At 46.3% G+C, this 24,240-nt stretch overlaps 1 protein-coding gene across 1 annotated transcript in view; it reads right to left on the bottom strand.

The window, feature by feature from the left end:
• Window positions 1-24,240, bottom strand: part of LOC115560067 (inactive phospholipase D5) — a 188,147-nt gene that overhangs the window by 78,135 nt on the left and 85,772 nt on the right. Inside the window, exons 4-6 of the mRNA XM_030379363.1 lie at window positions 22,360-22,468; window positions 6,717-6,844; window positions 6,049-6,246 (exon numbers count right to left, since the gene is read on the bottom strand). Coding sequence (XP_030235223.1) covers window positions 6,049-6,246; window positions 6,717-6,844; window positions 22,360-22,468 — 435 coding nt within the window. The remainder of the gene's footprint in view (window positions 1-6,048; window positions 6,247-6,716; window positions 6,845-22,359; window positions 22,469-24,240) is intronic.

Here is a 24,240-nt window from a genome sequence, read left to right as displayed (position 1 = left end):
ACCGCGTCTAACGCCCCTAACGCAACGCTTCAACGCGTGTAAGGCATCACCGCGCCTAGACCAATGGTTCCCTATGCAAAAATGCCGATATTCGACGCCCATAACGCGAGTAACGCGGTTGGTGTGGCCGTACCTTAACGCCCCTAACTCGACGCTTGAACGCGTGTAACGCGTCTATGCGCCTATACCAATGGTTCCCTATGCAAAAATGCCGATTTTCGACACGCCAAACGCGAGTAACGCGGTTGGTGTGGCCGTACCTTTAGGGGAAAAAAACGCTGCCAGCTTTTCTTTTTGTTGAAAAAAAAAGTCGGCTAAACTTTTCCCTATTACAAAAAACGCTAGATGTGAACACGGACTAAGGCCGTGTTCACATCTAGCGTTCTTTTAAATCTGCCAGCGCTTGTCTTACATTATATTTCTATGGAGCAGAGCGTTTCTGGAAAAAGTCAACGCCTCTCCCTGCGTTTTATTCTGCCATACGGAGCGTTGAAAAAAGTTCTACTTTCAGGAAGAAAGCGGCAAGTGACCAATCACAAGCGGACACTTCGTCACTAAGGAAACTCTCAACTGTCAAAACAAGAAACATTGGCAGACAAATCACTCGGGAAAGTGCCGTTGGAGCGATTAGTGTTGCCACCCGTCCCGTTTTTCCCAGAATTGTTCTCTCTTTTCACCAGCTGTCCCGCTGGGAGAGGCGTTTGAAAAATATGTGTTTTCATCTTCTGCTCATGATTTATTTGAAAGTCATCCAACATGTGTTTCCTGTGTGCGGGCGGCGTGAGGTCCTCCCGCTGCAGTAGGAAAGACGGAGGACCCCTAGTGAGTATTGGGTTTCCTCACAGGGCTGTCACCGGCCCCAGGCCGGGGATTACTCCACTCTGAAGGGAGTTTTAGCCGTCACTCATTCACGTCCCTCAAATCCCCCAGCAGCCAAGAGGAGGGCTAGAAAAAGGGCTGAAATCAATGAGAACTTTCCCTCGACATCTGCACACATTATTCATTTTCTTCAGTGGAGATGCAAATTTTTTGATAATAATCTTTTCGAAGATTCGTTAGCCTAGCGCCGGCTTCTCTACCGCTGTTAGCCTAGCGCCGGCTTCTCTACCGCTGTTAGCCTAGCGCCGGCTTCTCTACCACTGTTAGCCTAGCGCCGGCTTCCCTACCGCTGTTAGCCTAGCGCCGGCTTCTCTACCGCTGTTAGCCTGGCGCCGGCTCCTCTACCGCTGTTAGCCTGGCGCCGGCTTCTCTACCACTGTTAGCCTAGCGCCGGCTTCTCTACGGCTGTTAGCCTAGCGCCGGCTTCTCTACTGCTGTTAGTCTCTCTACTATCACTTTCACATTCAGGAAGGAGACTGCTGTTGCTCTGAGCTATCGCTGCCACACACAACAACCTCACCTACCGAGAGAGCTGTTTAGCTGTTTAGGTGGCTAGGCTAACTACCGTCCTAGCTGCCCTTCCGGTAGTGTTCTCCGCACCGAGCATGCCTTCTGACTTCTCCAAAGACGAGCTTCTCATCGGGAAAATCAAAGCCCTCGCAACTAACACGGAGACCAAAATTCTCCTTGACGCCTACCAACCAACAAAGTCCCTGGAGCATAATGTGGACTTCCTTGGTGGTTCTAGCTCATTCCTGCTTAAACACCTATTGTCTGCCATCAAGCTGCTCCAATCCATGGACAATGTCTACCCAGCGCTGGCAACACGGATATCTGCGATCAAAAGCTCCAGCCGCACATCCAAGATGGCTGCTGCTATGGCCATAGTGCGATTCATCAAGGATGCACGTGACATCCCCTGCAACAAATGCAAAGAAGACTACTGTCCCTACAGCGCTGCTAACTCTTCCTCCAGCGAGGTAACATGCTACATGTGTCGCAGACCTGGTCATCAAGAATGCTACACAGACGCCCAGCTGGATGAAGAAGCTGGTGTAGTTTATCTATGCAGCGAGTGCCTCTCGGGTAAGAATCCTCCGCCTCCAGACCACCAGGAACCAGCGAGAGAAACCAGCCCGGAAACAATCCCAGAGGACACCACCCCGGATGCCAAGCCGGAGGAAACCGCACCGGAAGCCAAACCGGTGGAAACCAAGCCGGTAACCAAGCCAGAGGGAATCAACCCCCCAGCTCGAAAACATCCTCACTCTGCCCGCATCTCTGAGAATAATACCAAAGAGAAGAAGCCCCACAAAGACAGTGAATACAACCGGTCCAAGACGGTTTGTCCGCGTCTTCTCAAGCAAGAGTGCCCTCACGGTATCACAGGTCTCACCGGTGGCGCATGCAAGCACTGCCACCCCACCTGGTGCAAAAGATACATGAGAAATGGCCCCGATGGCAGCAGGGGCTGTAAGAGTGGAGATAACTGCCGTTTCTTCCACCCGACACTTTGTTAGAATGGCCTCGTTACAATGATGTGCTTCAACAAGAACTGTAAGCTCATCCACATCCGCGGTGTAAAGCGCCTTCAAGATGTGAAAGCACCCAAAAAGACCCAGCCCACTGACAAAAATACAAATCCTCTCAAAAAGAAGGCTACATCATCACCTGCTCGACTATCCAAGCGTAGCAGTAACGAAACCTTGCCTCCAAACAGGACGCCAGCTATCAACAACCCCCCGTCCTCGAAACCGATGAACAATGAGGATTTTCTGAAGCACCTTGCTCAGATGAAAGCAGACTTGACCAAGGAGGTGACAAAAGATCTGTCTGCGCTGATCCAATCTTCCCTTCAATCGATGATGGTCCAGCAACAGCTACGAGTCTAACCCAACTGACAGATGTATCCCCCTCCTCCAGTCCAGTTCCACCTTCTACCCGAGGTCCATCATCCCACCCACAGCCTGCCGACCCAATCGTTCACAGGCTATCCTCTACAGATTCCACCGCAGTTCCTGCAATATCAAGCTCCCAAGGGAATGTAGGAGGAGCTCTCCCTCTTCCCATATCATCCAGTTTCCTTCTGAATGTTCAGGGAATGAACCCGGGGATCAAAAACCAGCGATGAAAGATCAAATCTATCCAAGAGGAAATATATTCCAGCCCACTGCACACTCCCTTCTTCATCGTCACGGAGACCCATCTGAATCCCCATCACCTCGAAGCCGAGACCTGTAGCCCCGGATAAATTGCCCTGCGGGCAGACCGTGACAAGCGTGCCCAAGGTGGAGTAGCCATTTACCTTCACCAGGCGATCCCCGCAGACACGGTTAAAGTGTTCTCCAACTCTTTCTGTGAAGTTGCGCTATAATGCAGACAGCAACTTCATCCTTGCCGGAGTATATCGCCCACCATCGGCACCCTTCGATAAGTTCGACGAATGTCTGCGCATCATTCAAGAATTTATCGACAGCGTAGTAGGTACGCCCGAGCTACATATCACCGGTGACTTTAACCTACCGTTCATTGACTGGTCTACAAGATCTACAAAGCCCGGGACCAACATTACATCTTCTGACAGGAGCTCGGAGCTAGCTCTCCTGGAGTTCATGTCCTCAAACTTTCTGGAGCAGATAGTTAATGAACCTACCCGGAATGACCAGAATATCCTCGACCTTATCCTCTCCAACAACACAGATCTGATCCACAGTGTATCGGTCTCCAAGACAGAGAAATCGGATCACGATATCGTGTGCTGCACCCTTCTTCATCCTCAGTTCCTGCTGAATCAAGTGGCAACACCCCAGTTCACCCCTTCATCGGAACTCGATGACATAAACTTCAGCTCTGCAATCAATCAACAGGGATCTATTGTCTGCGGATTGGTCTACAGTCATCAACCGCTCGACACATCAAGAAGTTGCTTGGGACCTGTTTGAAAGCATCATCGTGGATGTGTGTAAGAAGCACGCCCCCTCACACAGCCACCATCGCCAAGTCTCTGAATCATCAAAGATCCCTAAATCAAGAAGAGCTCTACTCCGGAAAAAGAAGCGACTCAACACCAGGATTAACTGCATCAAGTACAAGTCCCAGGGCCCTTCTCCTCCTCGCAACAGTACCAAACTCCGCAAGCTCAATGATGAGCGGGCTGCCATTGAGCTGCTTATGAAAAAAGCAGCGCCTCAGAGACGAGCTCATTGCACTGAGTAAGATCAAGACAAACCCTAAAGCTTTCTACTCTTTTGCAAAAAAGTTCAAAACTCCAGTCTCGTCGGTTGGACCTCTACTGGTTAGCGACAACCAGCTCCAGTCCGACCCTGTCAGGATGGGCAGCATCCTGCAAGAGCAATACGCCAGGGCATTCAGCAACCCTAACAAAGCTAACCTTGCTGAGGTACGTGTATCGAAGCTTGTTGCACAGTCACAGTCAATAACAGATCTTGTTTTCGACGAGCAAGACGTCCTGGGTGCAATCAAAGCAATGGACCGATACTCGGCTGTTGGTCCGGATAAGTTCCCTGCCATCATCCTCAAGGAATGTGGACAAGTCCTTGCGCCAGTGGTCACACAGCTCTGGAGAGCATCTTTGGACTCCGGCAACATAGCCGCTAAGTTCAAGAGCCAGAGTGTAATCCCACTATTCAAGAAGGGAAAAAGATCGATTGCTGCCAATTACCGGCCGGTCTCTCTGACCTCTCATCTCATCAAGATGTTCGAGCGAGTCTTCAGAGCTAAACTGGTCGACTACATCGAGGGAAAAGTGCATCGTTGGCTATCAAACTTTCTCAGCGGTAGAACTCAGCATGCGGTGATTGATGGTGTAAGATCTAACGTCATCAGAGTTCTGAGTGGTGTCCCGCAGGGCACAGTGCTGGGCCCACTCCTCTTTATCTTGTATATAAACGATCTGTTCTCTGTCGTTAAGCACATCAAAATAAAGGTATTCGCTGATGACTCAAAGCTCTACAAGAGCATCGGCTCCCCTACAGACTGCAAGCTGCTCCAGGAGGATCTCCACGCAGTTGTTCGTTGGGCAACTAACAACAACATGGAGCTAAATGAGTCCAAGTTCCAGCTCCTACAGCACGGGAAGAATCAAGATCTACAGGAGCCGTACACGCTATCAACAGGACTGGTAATCTCCTCAGACGATGTCGTCAAAGATCTTGGAGTGTTGTTTGACGAAGATCTCCATTGGCGGCAACACATCACCAGAAAAACAGCCGAGGCTGATCGAAAAGGCGGCTGGGTTCTGAGGACGTTCTCGATCAGGGACAAAAGCACGATGCTACTGCTCTTCAAGACCTATGTTCGCTCCATCGTAGAGTACTGCTGTGCTCTCTGGTCACCACATCTGCAGTGCGACGTTGTCATGATTGAGTCGATCCAGCGCTCTTTCACTGCAAAGACAGCCGGTTGCTCGTATCTCAGCTACTGGGACCGCCTCAAGCATCTTAACCTCTACTCGCTACAATGCCGCCGTGAAAGATACATGGTCATCCTTGTCTGGAAAATCTACCACGGTGCCATCCCCAACAGCGTCAACCTGGTGTTCCAACACTCGGAGAGGCGAGGAGTAACCTGTGTACGGCCGCTTGGAAGCTCCAAGTATAGCAGCATCAACACAATGAGATTCCACTCGTTCTCATCAACAGCCTCTGCTCTGTACAACGCTGTACCCAAAAATGTCAAGTCAATCCCAACCCTGATCCAGTTCAAGGCAGAACTTGACCGCTTCCTTCAAACCATCCCTGACACTCCCCCTACTCCTGGATACACTGGGGCCAACAGAAATTCTCTGGTGGAGTGGGCTAGCAGCAAAAGCCAAATATAGCTGCTACCAACGGGAAAATGGCGGTGGAGACACCTGATGTCTTGGCCTAGGTGTTCTAACCTGAAACAAACCCTAGGTACCCTAGGTAGGAAGATATCATTTTGTCACATTTAAGGTAAGATGAGCCTGACTCTACTCTGCTCGTCACTGCCAAAAGATGATTGGATTCATGTCTCTGTATATTTGAAACTAGGTAATGAAATAAAGCTGATGAAATTGTCAATTCAAATCGACTTATTCACCTTGGTAGCTGAAAGACTCCCAGTAAGACCTTGCTATACATTTTATTCTTCAGCAGGATAGTGTATGATCTCTGGGTCATGACTCACCGAGATGTAGGCCTGAGCTTTAGTGCTGTTCAGGGTCAGATCCAGAGGAGAGTCCCGGTTGTAGAGCGCAAACACCCGCTTTGACCAGAAGGAGGGGATGAAGTCTTTGTACTGGAGGCCCCAGTACAGGCTGAACACCTTGTGCAGGTCCAGAGCCAGACAGCTGCAGTCGTACACCAACACTCCCAGCTCCTTTCTCTGAGGGGAGGTCACAGCAACTCATGTCAGAACACACAATATCTCACAGAGAGATTCACCTTGCCTCGGATCCACTTACTGATGGCAAATCATTTATATATAACTCATTTATAGCATTACGTGTACAAATGGTTAATCGTACTCCTTATTAATCAGATATACATTTTCAGCCAACAATCTAAAAGTTTGTTTATACATTTCTACCTCTCAGGCTGTCCCTTTAAACCCTGTCAAACAAGTAGGATGTTTAATGAGCCATCCAGGAAGCAGATGGAAGATTAAACGCTCTGATTATGGAAAGCACCAAGCCATGCATCTCCCCTATCTTTTAAGCAGAACAAATTAAGCAACTACAAACTACTGTTTGTTCAGAAAGGGAGAAGTATAGTTTGTTTGTTTTGGTGTGTGAGTTTGTGTGTGTTGGCAGGTATGTGTGCATGCATGTGTATGGGTGCGTACGCGGTGCATACCGTAGCCAGGGATCTCCAGTTCATTGTAGCGCTGCCGAAGTACAGGTGCTTCCTGTCCACCACCCAGAAGGAGGCATGGAGCTGACCTCTGATCAGAGCTGTGGTGTTCAAATAGTGGATATCAGCACCTAGGGGGAGAGGGGGGGAGAGAGAGAGGGAGGGAGGGAGAGGGGGGAGGAGAGAGACAGAGGCCCTTTCTCAATTCCAAGTACGCGTACTATGGACTCGCGGACTTGGAAGTTCGTACTTGGCAAGTCCGGACTTCAAGCACACACTTCCGAGGACGGGAGTACGCACCTGCAATTGGAACAGCAGCGGACTCGATGACGTCACCATCTCAGCTCGTCTGTTAACTGTGCTACGGCCTAATTTAGGCATTTACTGAACAATATAAACAAATTATATAAAACAAAACCCCAGGCTCTTTCATTTTCAAATAGTATATATGTATTCTGAATGAATATAAATGAAAAGATATGCGTGTCGTGTGTATAAGCTACACACACAACTTTATACATATATATATATATAGATATTTTCCTCTGTCGTTGGCGGGAAACTGTGTACATATCAAGCCAGTGGCGGGAAAAATATTGTAGCAGTTATTGTTGGAGAGTAGGTTATTGCTATTGTTTCAAATCATATGATGGATCGGACCGGGATTGCCGTTGGGATGGGTTTACTCTACCGGCGAGCAGAAGAGGAGGCTGCCTAACTGAGGAGGCAAATTGTCGAGCGGAGAGCTAGGATGGGGGGGGGAGGCTAAGGAGAAGAGCCATCCTCAGTCGTCTGTCTCACGTATGTGTTTTATTGATATGGCTTGTTTTAAACCTTTCAATTTATCGGTTAATATTGATGTATACACTTGACTGTAATGGGTGAATTTGTCATTTTACCACAGGGTAGAAAGTTTAAGCCCCTTAAAGCTACACACAACATATAAAACAGGCTGAAATGTACTAAAACTAGGCCTAGGAAAGATTCCTTTGGTGAATTTACCCGTACCTTTTCAATGATTACACAAGCAAAATCTTAAATAGATTTTTAATTCAGCTATGCAGCAGACAAAACATTAATTAAATACATAATAGCAATTTATTGTACATTAAAGTACACGAATAAGCAATATATATAAATACATTAACCTAACCATGGGCATATACCAGCATCTAAAAATATATTTGCATTTTTTTGGTACCAGGACCAAAGCAGCTCACAGCTGTACACACAGCTGAACACCACTGTGCCCATCCTGTCTGTATTTTTCTCTGGAGGGGACCTGATGCCAGCCCTCAGGCTCTCCAGGGAGAGCTTCAACCGGATGCTTGCCTTGCTGCCCCGGCAAAAAGCCCATGGATGGAGCCATGAGGTGGAGAAGGTGGTGACGGTTTACTGCCTGGCCTGTGGAGCATCGTACAGGGTGACGGCAGACGCCTTTGGGATGCCCCTGTCCACAGTCTTCAGGACGGTCCATGGCGTGATGGAGGAGATGATGGCCATCCTCCAAAGGGTGATTCATTTCCCCAAGGCAGAGGAGGCACTGAGGAGGTGGGGGCTGGCTTTGCTCACTAGCAGGTCACGAGGCCTTCAGATGTGCTGCTGGGGCCATTGATGGATGCCACATCAAAGTTTTGCCACCTGCAGAGCAGAAGAAGAGCTACTTCAACAGGAAGCTCTTCACTTCTGTCATCCTGCAGGGCATCTGTGATGGAAACGGCAAATTTATTGACGTATACATCGGGAACCCGGGGTCAGTGCATGATGCACTCGTGCTCCGGCGTTCTCCCTTTTATAGGCAGGCCCTGTACCCACCAGCTGGGTACTTCTTGCTGGGTGATGGAGGGTACCCATGCCTGCAGCGACCCGTGACCATTATGACACCATACCGCCACCCTGTAGCCGGTAAGCACCTTCTCGTGTGTCACACATGCACAGAAACAAATTGTTAGATTTATCCATGTGAATTTTGATTACCAGGTCATGTGGAAGGCCGCTACGACAAGCACCACGCCAGAGGGCGTAGCATTGTGGAGAGGTCATTTGGGATCCTCAAAACCCGCTGGCGAGCCATCTTCCTGCGGTATCTGGAGATCCGGTCTCTGTTTGCCCCCAAGGTGGTAGGTGCCTGCTGCATCCTGCACAACATTTGCATGGCAGCAGGGGATATCTTGGAGGAGGAGGAGGAGGAGGAGGAGGAGGAGGAGGAGGAGGAGGAGGAGGAGGAGGAGGAGGAGGAGGAGGATGGCCCAGGTGATCCCGTGGAGGCAGATGACAGGGACCTGTCGGGGAATGCATTGCGAGCGAGGCTTGCTGCCCAGGTTTCTGCTCCTGCAGGAGTGGATGTTTGCCTGGCAGAACATGAATACCTTTAGGCCCCGTCCACACGAAGCCGAAACAGGCGAAACCCTTACGGTTTCGATCTATCCGGTTTCGCAGTATCTCCGTAAAGACGGAGTCAAGCGAAACCGGGTAGATCTGTAGAAACGCTGTAGTACACATTCCAGGCCCATAAGGGGCGCTGCTTCTGCTACAGAAATCCTTGTTGTTGTGAGTTCTGAGACTCCGCAGGCTTAACAGTCATTGGCTAGAGGGTCGAGGGGTGGGGCGATGACGTCATGGTTTACGGTTTCAGTCGGTTTCAGGCGTCCACACGAATCCAAAACGAAACCGGGTAGATTTGAAACCACCTCCGAGGGTGGTTTCAGAAGTTTCTGTTTCGGTCAGCGGATTCGCCGGCTTCGTGTGGACGGAAGGCCGAACCGTACAAGACCTTTGCGGTTTCGCCATGAAATTGGCTTTGTGTGGACGGGGCCTTAGTCACACACACACACACAGAACCCCCCCCCCCGTAAATAATATTCTGCTTTGCATGTACAGTTTGCCTGCCCATTCGGTTCATAATGTCAACTACAGTTTAGAGAGTTTAAATTAAATTTAGCTTTGTAAATAAATGTACATATTTGTAATGAAAAATGTTATATTCTGCTTTGCATGTACAGTTTGCCTGCCCAATCGGTTCAGTAATGTTAACTACAGTTTAGATAGTTTACATAAAAGCTAGCTTTGTCAATAAATTTACATATTTGTAATGAAAATAAATTGTTTGTTTTTTGGTTGCAATGTTGTTGATGCTGAATGAGTCTCAACTTTCAGCAGATATCTTCTCCGTTATTTCATGCTTAATAAAGCAGCGATTTTCTTCTTGAAACTCTTGGCTCCTGAAGTCCTTGTGTAACTCAGAATTTGCCAGTGTACATGTGAAATGTAAAATAGATAAAAAATACACTGTTGCTATCAAGAATGAGCAGATGAATAAAATGTGATTTAATTACAATTTATCAATTAATTTCTCAAACAGAGCCAGGTACCATTCCTTACTGATGCTGCCCTTTCCCTCTCCTCCTCTCTCGCCACTGCCTCTCTCTCTCTCTCTCTCTCTCTGCTCTTCTCTTTGTCCCTGCTCCTTCAAAAGCTCCAGCAAAGAGTCTCTGGGTCTTTTTCTGCTGGTGCTGCTGCCACGGACCTCTTCAGCAGAAGAGGTAGAAGCCGGTGAGCTAACTACCCCACCTGTAGTCGCAGACGTGTTTTCTGCAACAACCAGGGGCGACTGATGGAGTGCTGCCCCTGGAGTAAAGTATCCATGGCACCATACCACTGCCAGATGCCAGCAGTAGCTGTACCGGCCTCTACCCCTCTGCCTGTGGGGGGGTCCCTAAGCTCCTGAAAACAGGATCGGGATATATAACACACTTAATTACAGTTACTCTATTTAAAGGGCCACTGAAATGGTATTGTGTGTAGGTTAATTTCATATGAAGGATTCCCTGGAAAGCTCTATCAGTATATAATACAAAGCAGATAAACAGGCAATGTTTACTTACTTTGTAGTTGCCCTTTAAATTGTTCCATTTCTTTTGGGCCTGTTTGGTGGTAATAACCAGGCCAGAAGTGGAGATAAAGTCCCTAGAAAAGCACATTCACATGCCACTTTAATAACATATAACATATTATTCATACTAATCAATCAATCAATACTCACTCCCATCCCGCAACTGATGAGTTGCGGCGGCCAGTGAATAGCGCCTCATTTGCCGCCTGCCACTCGATGAGGGCCCTTGTTTCTTCATTTGTCCCTTGATAAAATATAACGTGTATATAAGCCTATATTAATTTAGTGCATGATAAAGGCTATTATATGAAGTTTAACAATGACAAATGTCCTGTAGAGTAACGGCTATCTACCTGAGGTTTTTAAAATAGGTCCATGAACTGAGGACTGATTGCTGAATCTGGCGGGGCAAGCTAGCTGTTCCGCTCCAAAAAAATTAAAACCTCAGAGAAAATGTGGAGTAGGATTTGACAGGTTGGGGAATTCTATTGCCTAATAAAAACGTTACAAATAATTGCTTACAGTTGTGGGTCTTCTCAATGTTGTCAGCCATCGTTATGCTGCGAAATGCACCCTGGGATATTTAACGGTCCCAAGTCCACACAAGTCACCATCGATGCAGTCTCGATATTTCGGCCAGATGCGAAATTTGAATTGGAACGGTACTTGGGCTTCCACTGATAACATTTCACAAGAACGCAAGCACACAAGTACAGAAAAGAACGCAAATTGAGAAAGGCCCAGAGAGAGAGAGGGAGGGAGAGAGGGTCAGGGGGCAGTGGTCGAGTTGTAAAAAAATGCCTGGGGGGATGGTGGATTTTAACTTTTAGGGACAGATAATTTGTGCTGATAACAGCGCATATGGTGGGAGACCAACGGTGTGATCATTATTATTATTTTACTATTATTATTAGTAGTAGTAGTAGTAGTAGTATTATATAATTATATATTTTTTGGGATAAAATAAAAAAAAGAAAGAAAAAGATAAAATCGTATTTTATCCCCAAAAACGCAGCTGATCGGACGCATCACACGATTTGCAGGCATGCATCACTTTTAAGGATTTAAATGATTCTTATTCTTTTTTTTCAAAAATGCATTCGGCAGAGAAGGGAGACTAGCGTTGCTCACGGGTTGGAATGAAAGGGAGAAAAGGGAACAGAGTTGCCTGTGGAAGCGATATCTGAGATGCAGAGACAGCTTCACTCTACCAGTGTCTGTCTCGTACGTGTGGAAGGAGAGCCCGTGAAGGCTCTATTGCGCAAGTACGCAGACGCGCAGCAATACATCTAATTTGAGTGTGTAGGCCAGTACTTCCGGTCCAAACTTCCGGTGATCTGACAACTACAGCGAAACAGAGCGAGAGCAAGCATGTTTGTTTACCAAAGAGTTAGTTTACCAAAGAGATATTTTTTTTCAGTTACACAATGAGTTTTAGGATTCGAGTGAGGCGACTTGCCTTTCAAAGGGTGAGAGCCTCAGGACTTCATTGTTGTGTGCCATTGTGTACCGTTTCGTCACGGTACAACAAGAAAGTTAGCTTTCATTCATTCCCCGTTGACGCTGCGGTACGGGCTGAGCGGAAGCGGAGAATCCGGAGGGATGAGTTCAACCCGACCAAAAACACTCGGGTCAGTAGTCTGCATTTTAAACAGACTGATGTTGATGTGACTGCCAGTTTACTTTACGTGGAATGGGTACAAACTACCTGCGCCCAGGCTGAGTGTCTGGGAACGACGTCCGCGGGCCGATAGTTCCCCCCCCAGGCCAGACTCGGACTTGGAGATGGAGACCGAAATGGCTCCAGATCATGACTACTGTGTTGTCCCTCAAACGGGAGCGAGGGCGAGTCATTTGGCCGAATAGAACAAAGCTCTATGTCGCCAGATTAGGGAGCTTCAACAGCAGTTGGAACTTCTCAATCTTCGCCAGCGTTTTGGGATAGACAGAGCGTCTGTCTGCAATCTGCATCAGATGAGGAAGTGCGCTTTTACAACTGGTTTGCCTCTTACAGATGTTTCATGGCATTTTGGAGATAAATTGAACCTGCTGTGACTGACAAGATGATTTGCATAACCAGCGCCAAGATCGCCTCTGCCAGCATCAGAACAACGGTAGGTAATAAATGTGGTAACATGACGTGCATGCTAAGAGTCGTAGGTTTATGCAGACCCGTCGCCAGACCTGAGTCTTAAGGGGGGCATATGAAATGCATAGGGGGGCACAATTATTATTAGGTATTATGTATATTTTGAATGTTCCTATCCTCTATTCGCGCAGCACATAAAAAGCAGTTAACAGGGATATGCATTGCCAATAGTGCCAAAGTGACAACAGTTTCTTAACAAGGTACGCAATGAAAAGAAAACTGTGCAGCGTAATGGCACGAAGCAGCCCCGTAACCTCGATGCGAACCTCGGCTCCAAGGCTTTGTGTGTTTTCCACCTAGGCCAGTAATGTCGATATGTCGTGAAAACTCTTCACCACAACTTTTACCGTTGCCAAGTGGCCAGTCCATCTCTGGTCCAAGAGACGTTTCAGGGTCTCGCCTTTGTACAGAACAGCCAAGGTTGGCTTCCTGATGAAGTTGTACAGCATGTTGCATAGTCCTCGACAGCTGCTTCACTGGACATGGCATGAATCACAACCAGATGAAGTTGGTGATTAAAGCAATGAATATATGGTATGTTACGATCCAGCTTGTTTTGGAGCAATTTCTGCATACCCCCATGCCTGCCAGACATGAGTGATGCGCCATCATAAACCTGACTCAGGATTTTGTCTGTGCTGAGTCCGGCGCTGGTGAGCTCATCAATGATGACACCTGTCAGAGCCTTTCTCAGATGCTGCCATTACCAAGAGGCGTTCACACACACCATCGTTTTCGTCAACAAAACGCACAACTACAGATATATTTTCTTGGCCCAAAGGATCCCGTGTGCCATCCACTTTAATTAAAAACCAGCTATCGCCGACTTGTCGCACTATCTCCTCTGTCACAAGTTTGCTCATCATTTCAATAATCTCGTTCTGTATCTGTGTGGCTGGTATAGCGTGCATTATGTGGGATTGTTTTTGTTATCCTTGTCAGTTCTGGATCTTTGCGCATTGTGTACTCGAAGAGAGACAAGAACAGCCCCATGGAACTATTTTCATCTAGCACACTGGCAAAACCAGCATTATCTCCACGTAATGGCAATTGATTCACCACTAAATACTCCAGCAAATCAATTGGGGCTGACATGTAATATCTGTTGAGCGCCAGTTGCTCTGAATTTAAGAGAGTTTAAATCTCTTTCCCTGTCTCTCAACATATTTCTGAATCTCTCCACATTGCTTCACAGGCTAAATGTTTCTTTGAAGCTGCATGCCTATTTAAGCCCTTGCCTGTTTCAATTGCATGTTTCCAATCATAAATCCCTTAATGGAGAAGGTTGCATCCGATGATACAGATTTGAAGTTCCTGCAGGCATAACAAAATGCGGCATCCTTTTCCACCGAGTACTCAAGCCAGTCCCTGTTTAAATACCAGCTAGAGGAAAATGATTGTTTTATTGAACCAAACATTTTGAGTTGGGTTTGTCCGTGCCGAGGTCACTCACACGCACTGATCCGACAGGCAGTTGTGGCCCAAATACGGCCCCAGTCGCAGTTGCACTTGACCGGCTGCTGGTAGCCTCTGCACCGTGGCCGCTGCAGGTCCTGCCAGGCCCAGGCCCATGACGGAGCTACTAGCAACGGGCTCAGGCTCAGATTGTCGTCCAGGGTCTACTCCAACGACAACATCAGGAGACGTCGGTGTTGTATCCGATTTGGCAGAGGAGACTGTTGGTGGGCTAAAGTAAGCTAGCGGAAACTCATCCAGCTTCCTTTTTCAAATATGTGCGGTAACTGTTAGCGGCTACATTGAGTTAGTTGCGTAGGCCTGCGTAGCCTAGATCAGCAGATTTAATAGTCTGCCAAAAACGTTGACGTCGCTTAGCAACTGAAGACGCTGGGGTTGACAAGTTACCGGACTACTTGCGGAGTTACACCGAAGACGCCATTAGAGGCAAAAAATCCTTTGTTTACCTGTACTGTGTCTGAAATCGCGCATTTCTATACTTACGCTTACTTTTTTGAGTGCACTTTGAGCAAAAACGGAGCGTGTGCCAAAACGCAGTGCCCTGGAAGTAACTCGGTGGCGCACTCAAAACTACCTAAAACTTGAGTGTGGACCGATGGACACTTTCCACTCTCAACGGCCGCCATCTTGTATACGTAGCGGAGGGGGCGGAAATTTCAAATCGGAAAATGGAGGTATGTATTGTAACATATGAGACTGACGTGCTCTACAAATGTAAATGAAATGACACATATTTGGTTTGTTTTTCAGTACAACTACAATGTTTTGGGCTGTATCCGACCATTGTTTTTATGTTGTTAATTCTGTGATCAGTTGGTATCAAGAACGATAGCGTGAATACTGCTAGATCTCTCATACAGGCGACTAATGGAAATGATCAAGCAGAAAAAAATAAATACCGCAGAAGAAGAACCGTCAAACTGCAAACTCATTTCCGGTAGGTGCGGGAAGGCTGTTTTGACAGTGTACTGTAGAAATGAGAGCACTGCGCCTATAAGTAAGTGCACTGTAGGGATAATGAACTGCACTCAATGTAAGTGCACGATTTCAGAAACAGCACTTGACAGGCAACGGTGAATTATCAAATATAATTCACTGCCGGAAGTTGTGAAGCTCCCATGCAAATAAGAAGGAAAATGAGAAGATGTCCATATTGTCCACGATTTTCCATGATGTACCTGTCAGTGGGTTTTCCTCTTAGGGACCTTGCAGAGAGGTTAAACTTTCATCGCACTACTGCAGGTCGGATAATCTCTACATGGACCCATTTCCTTTACTGCCTGCTGGAAAGCAAGCACCTTTGGGTTCATCCAGAGATAGTGAGAGCTCACCTGCCACCTGAGTTTGCAGCTTTTTCTGACACATACGTGGTCCTTGATTATACTCAGGGGCGGGCCGTACTATTAGGCAAACCAGGCATTTGCCTGGAGCCCCGGGCCCCATAGAAGGTTTTTGGGGCCCCCAATTTTTTTTTTTTTTACCTTTATTTTTCCCGATAAAACATTAAGAACAGTTTCTTATTTACAATATTGATCTGGTCAAGAGGGCCCCAATGCATATATTTTGTCCCCATATTTATTATTTTTATAAAAATCTCTTCACAATAGTAGCATCGGGATGTCTAATTATTACTCATGTTTTGACGATCTTTCCGTGTGCACCCCCCTTCAGTCTGCACTACATGGACTATTCCATGTTACGCGCATCACGCTCATCATGCGTATGCGGAAATTATGTCAAATTCAAAACAGTAAGCGGTAAGAGAGAGAGAGAGAGAAATCGAGTGAGACATAAATCGAGTGAAACATGAAGCGATCGTACGAAAGCGGGTCACATAAAAAGAAAGACCAAAGGCAGGACTTTCTTTCAAAGCTGCCAAAGCTATCCAGCTGTTTTACAGCCACCGCAGTGGCAGCGGGACCGTCGGCGGATCAAGAGCAGCCGTCAACGTCGTTTGCTGTCACGATACTGCTCCTTTCATTCCAAGTGGCTCTGGCTCAGCCAGCAGCGATGCTAATGACGTGTGTCAACAAACTGACGGAGATGATGCACAACTGGTAGTGAATATTTCTCACTCTCCTTCTTCCACTTTGGTTATTGAAATTTATGACAATAACGATAACAATGACTGCGAGACACATATTCCTGTGGATGACCCAGCACTCTGGCCCAAGCTGCTGTGTCTTGGGCAGGTGCACACATATTCTTGTGGATGACCCAGCACTCTGGCCCAAGGGCCGCAGATTCACAAAAGCATACTATTACATAGTAATGAAAAATGGTGAGAGGGTGAACAGGTCTTGGTTAGTCTACAGTGAAAGTGCAGACCGTGTTTTTTGCTTTTGTTGTTGCCTTTCTGGAAAACAAAAACAACTGAGTGAGGAAGGATTTAAAGACTAGAATAACCTTGCAATGCATCTAATCAACCATGAAAGGTCTGAAGAGCAAAGGAAATATAGTGATAGCTGGACGCAGCTATCAGTGGGTTTCCAGTAGTGGTTTCCAGTAGCTCACAGCAGATAGCTGCTGTGAGCTACTGGAAACCCTCAGGTAAATGAGGACTTATGGTTAACAGTCAGTGTAATGTGTCAACATAACTAATCTTATTGTTTTGTATGTTATTCTCAATTTGTAAATAGATAATTAACATTTGCATGAAAGAAGGATTGTGACTTTTGTTCATCCCTTGTATGGAGTATCTCATTATGCGATATAAGGTACTGAGACCGGTAGATGCAGGGGCCCCCAAATGACTGTTCGCCTGGAGCCCCCAAAGGGCTAAGTTCGCCACTGATTATACTGAGATTTTTTCTGTCAGATGCCATCCTCTCTGCTCCTTCAGAGTGAGGTTTTCTCGTTCTACAAATCACACACTACATTCAAGGCCATGGTTGGCATGGCACCCCACGGTGCTGTCACCTTCGTGTCTGGACTGTATGCAGGCTCCAAGAGTGATCGCGAGATCTTCAAGCTGTCAGGGATTGTGAAGCTGTTGAAGCCAGGTATGGCGATCATTGTGGACAACGGATTTGTTGTGGACAACCTTGTTCCTTGTAAGGTTTACCGGCCTTCCTCAGCAACAAACAACAAATGAGTTAAGAGGATGTCAGGCAGACACAGGTGATTGCACGTCTGAGACTGCCTATGGAGAGGTGTATAAGGAGGTTGAAGGAGAACAAACTGTTCGACAAGGTCGTACAACTGTCTATATGCGGGAACATAGATTAATTGTTAAGCGTGGCCTGCTTCCTGGTCAATTACCAGAATGGGCCGTTGGTGAATGGGCAAGGACTACTAAGAAATTAATTAAAGATCTTGCTTCTTAAACCAACATGCTTTTTGTCATTGTCCTCATTACATTAGCTTTGGGTTTTTACTGACTTGAAATGAAAATGCACCAGTAATAACACCAGAATATGTAGAATTTAATAAGGAAAGAAACACAGTGAAATGCCAAAGTGGCAGTGATATTAAAATAAGGTGACAAATAGAATATAAATAAAATAACAATTATACAAATTAGCCCTACATAGAATACAAATCTGTAACAATTTAAAAAATACAAATGTGCAAAAAACAATAAATAGAGGTACACTGCACAGTAAATGGAATAAAGTAATTAAGTTGAGGTAGTCTGTTATATCTATTGTCTGCCTGTGTGCATGAGTTGGACAGCATGGTGACATGAACTCAGGTTTTGTTATGACTTCAGTTTTTTTAGCTTGGGCAGGTCTTGTAGAAATCGGCTGTAAAACATCACCATCTCGCCGGAAGCAAAGACCCACACACTGGAGTGAGCGGAAGTAGAATGGATGTAGACTCTTGCACCAAGCGAATAGCAAAGTGCCCGAGAATGAAGTGTCACTGTCAAATCTGTCCCTGGGAAAAGTAACGTTGTGCCGAATTGTAAATGGAATGCACTATAATGAAATAGCGGTAATATTTCCACATTAACTGATAAAATAACGGGATGGGAAGGGGGGATGGATGTTTCAGAAGGGGGATGATTTTGATCATTTTAATTCCAAAGGGGAATTATCCCCCCTCAACTCGGAGAGAGAGGGAGGGAGAGGCACAGGGGGAGAGAGAGGGAGGGAGAGGCACAGGGGGAGAGAGAGGGAGGGAGAGAGGGGCAAGGGAGAGAGAGAGAGAGAGGGAGGGAGGGAGAGAGCGAAAGGGGGGATAGAAAGAGGGAGAAGCAGTAGAAAAGTAGAAAAGAAGAAAAGCGCATGTGTAAGGGGAGGGGAGACAGAGTAGAGAGATGGCAAGGGGAGGAGAGAGAGATCGAGAGAGAGAGGGCCCTCTCCGTCTCTGTGTGTCTTCCTGTGTGTCTCTCTCACAAACACACACTCTCCTTTGAGTCTCTCTTTGTCTCTCTCCGTCTTCCTTTGAGTCTCTCTCTGTCTCTGACCCTTTGTCTTTCTGTGTTTCTCCGTCTGTCCCTCTTCCTTCCTGTAGGTCTCTTTCTGTCCCTCTGCCTTCCTGTTGGTCTCTCTCTGTCACTCTGTCTTCCTGTAGGTCTCTCTCCGTCTCTGTCTTTCTAAGTCTTCCTGTGTCTGTCTCTAGCTGAATCCACACTTCTGTGTACCCCAAGTTCATGAAAATCCACGAGACTCTTGCTGCCTGCATTTACACTTCCACATCACACGTGTCCATAAAGGCGGTGGCGCAGTGGTTCCAACCCCAGATGTACATGAACCCATGAGCAAAGAAATTAAAACACGAGACTGCACCATGGAAAATATGTTGATGTACATAAATATATATCCTGTGACATAGTTGTTGCCAAATCCTTCAAATACAAAGGTCCAATGCTACACTCCACCTCGGTGGCCGCAACACTCCACCAATTAATCCTATTGGGCTCCTCCAGGGAGGGGGAGTTGAAAGATGGGTTTATTGTAAAGATTTGTTGATAATGATACATAGCCTGGTGCCCCATAATACCATATAGGAGAACTCTCCTGTGTGAGTGTGTGCGGATAGCTGGTTTAACATGTGCACGCTGATTACCCAATGTACAGTAATAATGTGTAGTAACAGGTGTGCAGCCTCGATCACCCCCAACACCACATTGAGGCGGGGCAGGCTGGGCTGTGATTGTTTCTTGGCTCTCCAGGGAGGGTATAGACCAGGGGTACTCAATTAGAAAATCAAAAGGTCCACTCACCAAATTTCCATTCTGTCAAGGGTCCGGAACAGTGACGATGTAATTAAAAAATAAGAACTCAGAACAAAAAGAAAAGGCAGTGAATCCACAAAGAATATTTGACCTATGCACAAAGGATGATGTGTTCTGTCCACATCAGTGTAAAAAGTTACACCTTTTTTGTGCCACCAGTTCTTTAAACCAGGCGTAGACACTGGTGTAAGTTTTCATTAGTGAGTGTACTCCTGTATTTGTTCTTCACCATAGTCATCGTTGAAAAGGCTGACTCACAAGAGTATGTTGAAGGGAACATGGTGAGAATGTTCAGGTTCATTTCTTACAAGACGGGGACACCTGCTGCAGGGACCATCTTCGTCCAAAAGGTGGCTGGGTCACAAAGAGTTTCCTGCAGTGCAAGGTTTTCCTGAAGCTCAATCAGCTCTGATTGAAGAGAAGCAGCACTAGCCCATGGGTAGACCTTCAGGGCTTCAATTGAGAATTCTGTGATATTTTTCACTAGGAATGGATTTTCAATACACAGTAAGACCTGTTTTCCCAGAGGGAAATCTCCAAACCGGGTTTCAAAATGTTCAATCAATTTGTCCAGGAATTCAACATAATTGTGATGCTGTGTTCCTGAAGCTTGAGTTTTCAGTTTTGGGAGGTGAAGCAGGCCCTCTTCCTGAATGTCAATTTTGAATATTTCCAGTTTCCTTTGAAAAGCACGGATAGCTGACATGAGGGTGCACACTGTGTTATTTTTGCCCTGGAGCTTCAAATTCAGATCATTGAGGTGGCAAGTAATGTCTGATAGAAATGCAACAATTTCCATTTTTTCATTGTTTTGTAGGAATTCCACAAATGGTTTTGCTTTTGGACCATTCTGATTCAACAGAAATGTTTCTAGCTCTTTCCGTAGTGTCCAAAAACGCTCCAGTACTTTGCCTTTACTAAGCCACCTGACATTGTTGTGTAGAAGCAAATCGTCAAATTCTGCATTAACCTCTGTGAGGAATGAGCGCAGCAAGCGATGCTGCAGAGCAGAATGATGCCCTCAAAAAATTGACAAGTCTCATTACTGTTGTCATGATTTCTGAGTACTCCTTTCCAAGGCTGGCACACAAAACCTGATGAATCTGATGAATGACAGTGTTATGCTATGAGGTCAGGGTGATGAACCTTTAAGCGGGACACTAGTCCCCCATGAAGGGTTGTGAGGCCTGACACATCTTCGAAGAATTCCCCCTTCTCTTCATCAAAAAATCTGACAAACACCAGAAGTTGGGTTTCATCTGTGTTATCAGTGGATTCATCCAAAACCAGTGAAATGCATTTAGCCTTTTTATCAGCAGATTTTAGTTGGTCCAATAAATCATCAGCTAGGATTTCAGTTTGTCTTACTGCAGTGGAATCAGAGAGGGGTATTTGATTCATTTTTTGTATGATGTCATCTTTTTGAGTTCCCGCAAACAGAGCGATTGCTACTTCCTTCATGCACTCCTTCACGATCTCCGCATCAGTGAATGTTTTTTTGTGCTTGCCTAAGACCCATGCCACTCGCAGTGAGGCTTCATTTCCACACTCCTGTTGTGTGGCTGACCTGACTATCATAGTGCGTGTTGCCTGGTATGATGCTTGCATTTGGCTTATTTTTCTGGTCCTTACCTCAGAGTTTTGTGGGTAATTCTGCTCGAAGTGGCCATGCTTTGTTTCGTAATGACGTTTCACGTTTCCACTTTTTACAAGGGCAACTGTCTCATTACAGTTTAAACACATTGGTTTTGTGCTTCCTGCAGGCAGCACAAATGCATATTTGTCGGTGCACTCTGTCTTAAATTCACGATTTTCGGAATCCACCTTTCTTTTTTTTTCAAGTTTGGAGCACACCATGATGATTGCTAGCTAAAGAAACACTGTTCGCAAATCTGACCGCGTTGTTGCAGCCAATGATGACCTGTGTGGCGCGTAGCCACAAGGGCCAATGTGGGCCAGTGCCACTATGATTGACAGCTGGCCCACCCTATCAGAAGTTCCCGGCATTAACTTGAAATTCAAGGAACGAAAAAATAGCCCATATTATGATGTCTGACAAAATTGTTTAGGATAAATAAGTATCATTATGTTACAAATATTTACAGAAATGCTATTTCTTTTAATGTTTAATATTCTGCGCTGAACTTTTATTGGGTAAAGCTATGTAGGAGGCCGCAGTGTGCGTCGGTTCTATAAAATAATCTAATCTAGAACACTCCAGCAGCTCCGGCGGGTGTCCGGGAGCTCTATATCTAAATAATATAATATAATATAATATAATATAATATAATATATAGATATCTATATAATCCGGCGGGTGCTTAGCTCTGGGTCCCGGCAGGAGTGCCGGCCCCCGGAGCTGAGCACCCGCCGGACAATCTCCGGCGGTAGTCGGAGAGCGCCCCGGAGCTGAGCACCAGCGGGTGTCCGGGAGTCCGCACCGGCAATTATCCCTTTCTCCTCCATGTAGATTTGGGATTCAGGGAGTCAAAGCAAAAGTTCCTTTCCACCAGTTCCTTCTCAACCCTGCATGCTTGCGTGTCTTAAATCCCCCCCGGGGAATGTGACCCGAACGGGCCGACAGACTGCGGAGGAAAAAAGCACTCGCAGACCTTGCTTGCACTCGCGGCCAAGATGTCATAGTGATGTTATTATACAACCGCTGATAGGACATTTTGATTGGGCACGAGGTAGATACGTGATTGGAAACACATCGCAAAATCACACGCTTGGAACATATAAAAAAATAAAAAATTATAATAATAATAATAATATTGATTTTCGTTTTGGTCCGAATTTCATTGCGTTTGGGTCCGGATCCGGACCGGAGTCCGCCAATTGATACCGCCCTGTTATAGACCCTCCCTAAGACACCCTCCCTAAGAAAAGCAGGGAGAGTCACAGGGTGGTGGACAGTATCGTGTGAATGTTGAGAGTGAGCTCTCACCAAGTCTGGCCAGCATGCTGAGTTCAGTTGAGTCTGTGTCCTCGCTGGAGATCTTCAGCTGGACACCCCTGGCCTTCAGTCCCTGTAGCCTGGTCAGCAGAGCCCTGCCCTGTGGACACAGGACAACGGAGCCTCACTCTCTCTGTTCTCATGGCCCGGGGGCAGCACTAGACGGAGGTGCTCTGAAGGTAACATTGTCAATGTGGATTGTTGCATATGTATTATCTGGTGTTCTAACACACACACATGCACGCATACACACACACACACACACACCCACACCACACACAAGTAGTTGGAAGGTTATTTTACAAGTCTGCACTCTTTACAGGTATCAACCACACACATTGGGCCCTATTTTAACGGTCTGAAACGCAAGTGGGAAGCGCAAGTAGCTTTGTGGGCGGTTCTACTGCGCTATCGCTATTTTACAGGCGGATAAATGACACTTGCGAAGTGTCAAAAGGATTGGTCTGAAGCAGCCTACTTACCCGTAGGTGTGGTTTGGGCGTAACGTCCAACAAACCAATGAGAGTGCCAGCTCCCATCCCCTTTAAGAGCCATGAGCGCATTTGAATCGGACAAGTTTATATTTTGACAGCGCGTCTGCCTCTGATGAGACAGATGCACATGAATTTCAAACTGCAAATGGCTCAGTTTATTGCCAAATAATATGGCCTAATTCACACATGGAATAAGGGGTTTTCTTCCACAACTTCAGAAATACTGAGTCCTCAAATAAATTTCGGCAAAGAAAACGTATATGATATAACATATGATATGCGGTAACTGTGGTTCTATTTAATGATATACGCAATACATTATAAACATTGTTTCTCATCAGTATTGTATGCTATCCTAATATGCATGTGTCCCCGCGGTAATAGACATTGCCATTGATTGTATTATGCGTTACGTGTTTAGTTTGCGTGTGTTTAAACAGAGCACACTCGCGCGCCCGCATTCATTCATTCTTTTTAACACTCACTCACGGTAAAACAATGTTTTTCACGATCAAATACTCATTAATCCTAAAAGTTATGGGCATGTAGGCCTACACGATGTCTGTGTCAAGAAAATATGTGTTTGCTGTACGGTGTTTGCAGATGCATTGATTTAAAAGTACAACTTATTACCGCTGCATCAGCCATTCTTTCCCAAATAATTTACCAAGAATGTGCGGCTAGGTAGATGAGAGAAGCAAAGTGTATGCGTGAGAGGCACAAGCAATCCGTATGCATCGCATGCGCATGTATGCATGCGCCCTTAAAATAGCATCTGAACAACGCGCCACTGACTTTAAACCAGGTTTTTCCTGGTCAGTAGCGCAATGGTATTCAGAAAAGGCAAAATACCGTTTGCGCCAGAACACGCCCCCTTTCCGCCGAACCGCGCCTTGGGGCGCATGATCAATCCCTAATTTACCGGCGAGTGGCGGTGGTGGGAAAAGAACGCTCTGCGCCAGTTGTAAACTAGCAACGACACATGCGCCAGTGACTAAGTCACTTGCGCTGGATGCAAGATAGGGCCCATTGAGTTTTATTTCCTTGTAAGCGATTGCTCCTAGTGGATGCTTTTTGTGTGTGTGTGTGTGTGTGTGTGTGTGTGTGTGTGTCTGTGTGTCCGTGTGTGTGTGTGTCTGTGCTCCACGTGTGTGCTGATCAGTGTTGGGCGTAACGCGTTACCGTAATATATTACATTTAGTCAGTAACGGAGTAATATAACGAGTTACTAACTATATTACGGTAATATTATTACAGTTACTGAGTCCGGTAACGCGTTACAATCATGGACATAATAAAGGATCGACCACGGACTGGAAAGTGGCCGCCAATTCATTCCTAAACAAACTGCTCAGTGGCGCAGGGTAACATACAGGAG

This window comes from Gadus morhua, chromosome 15 (assembly GCF_902167405.1).
Source record: "Gadus morhua chromosome 15, gadMor3.0, whole genome shotgun sequence".
Lineage (NCBI taxonomy): Eukaryota > Metazoa > Chordata > Actinopteri > Gadiformes > Gadidae > Gadus > Gadus morhua.
This window is presented reverse-complemented; position numbering and strand designations above follow the sequence as displayed.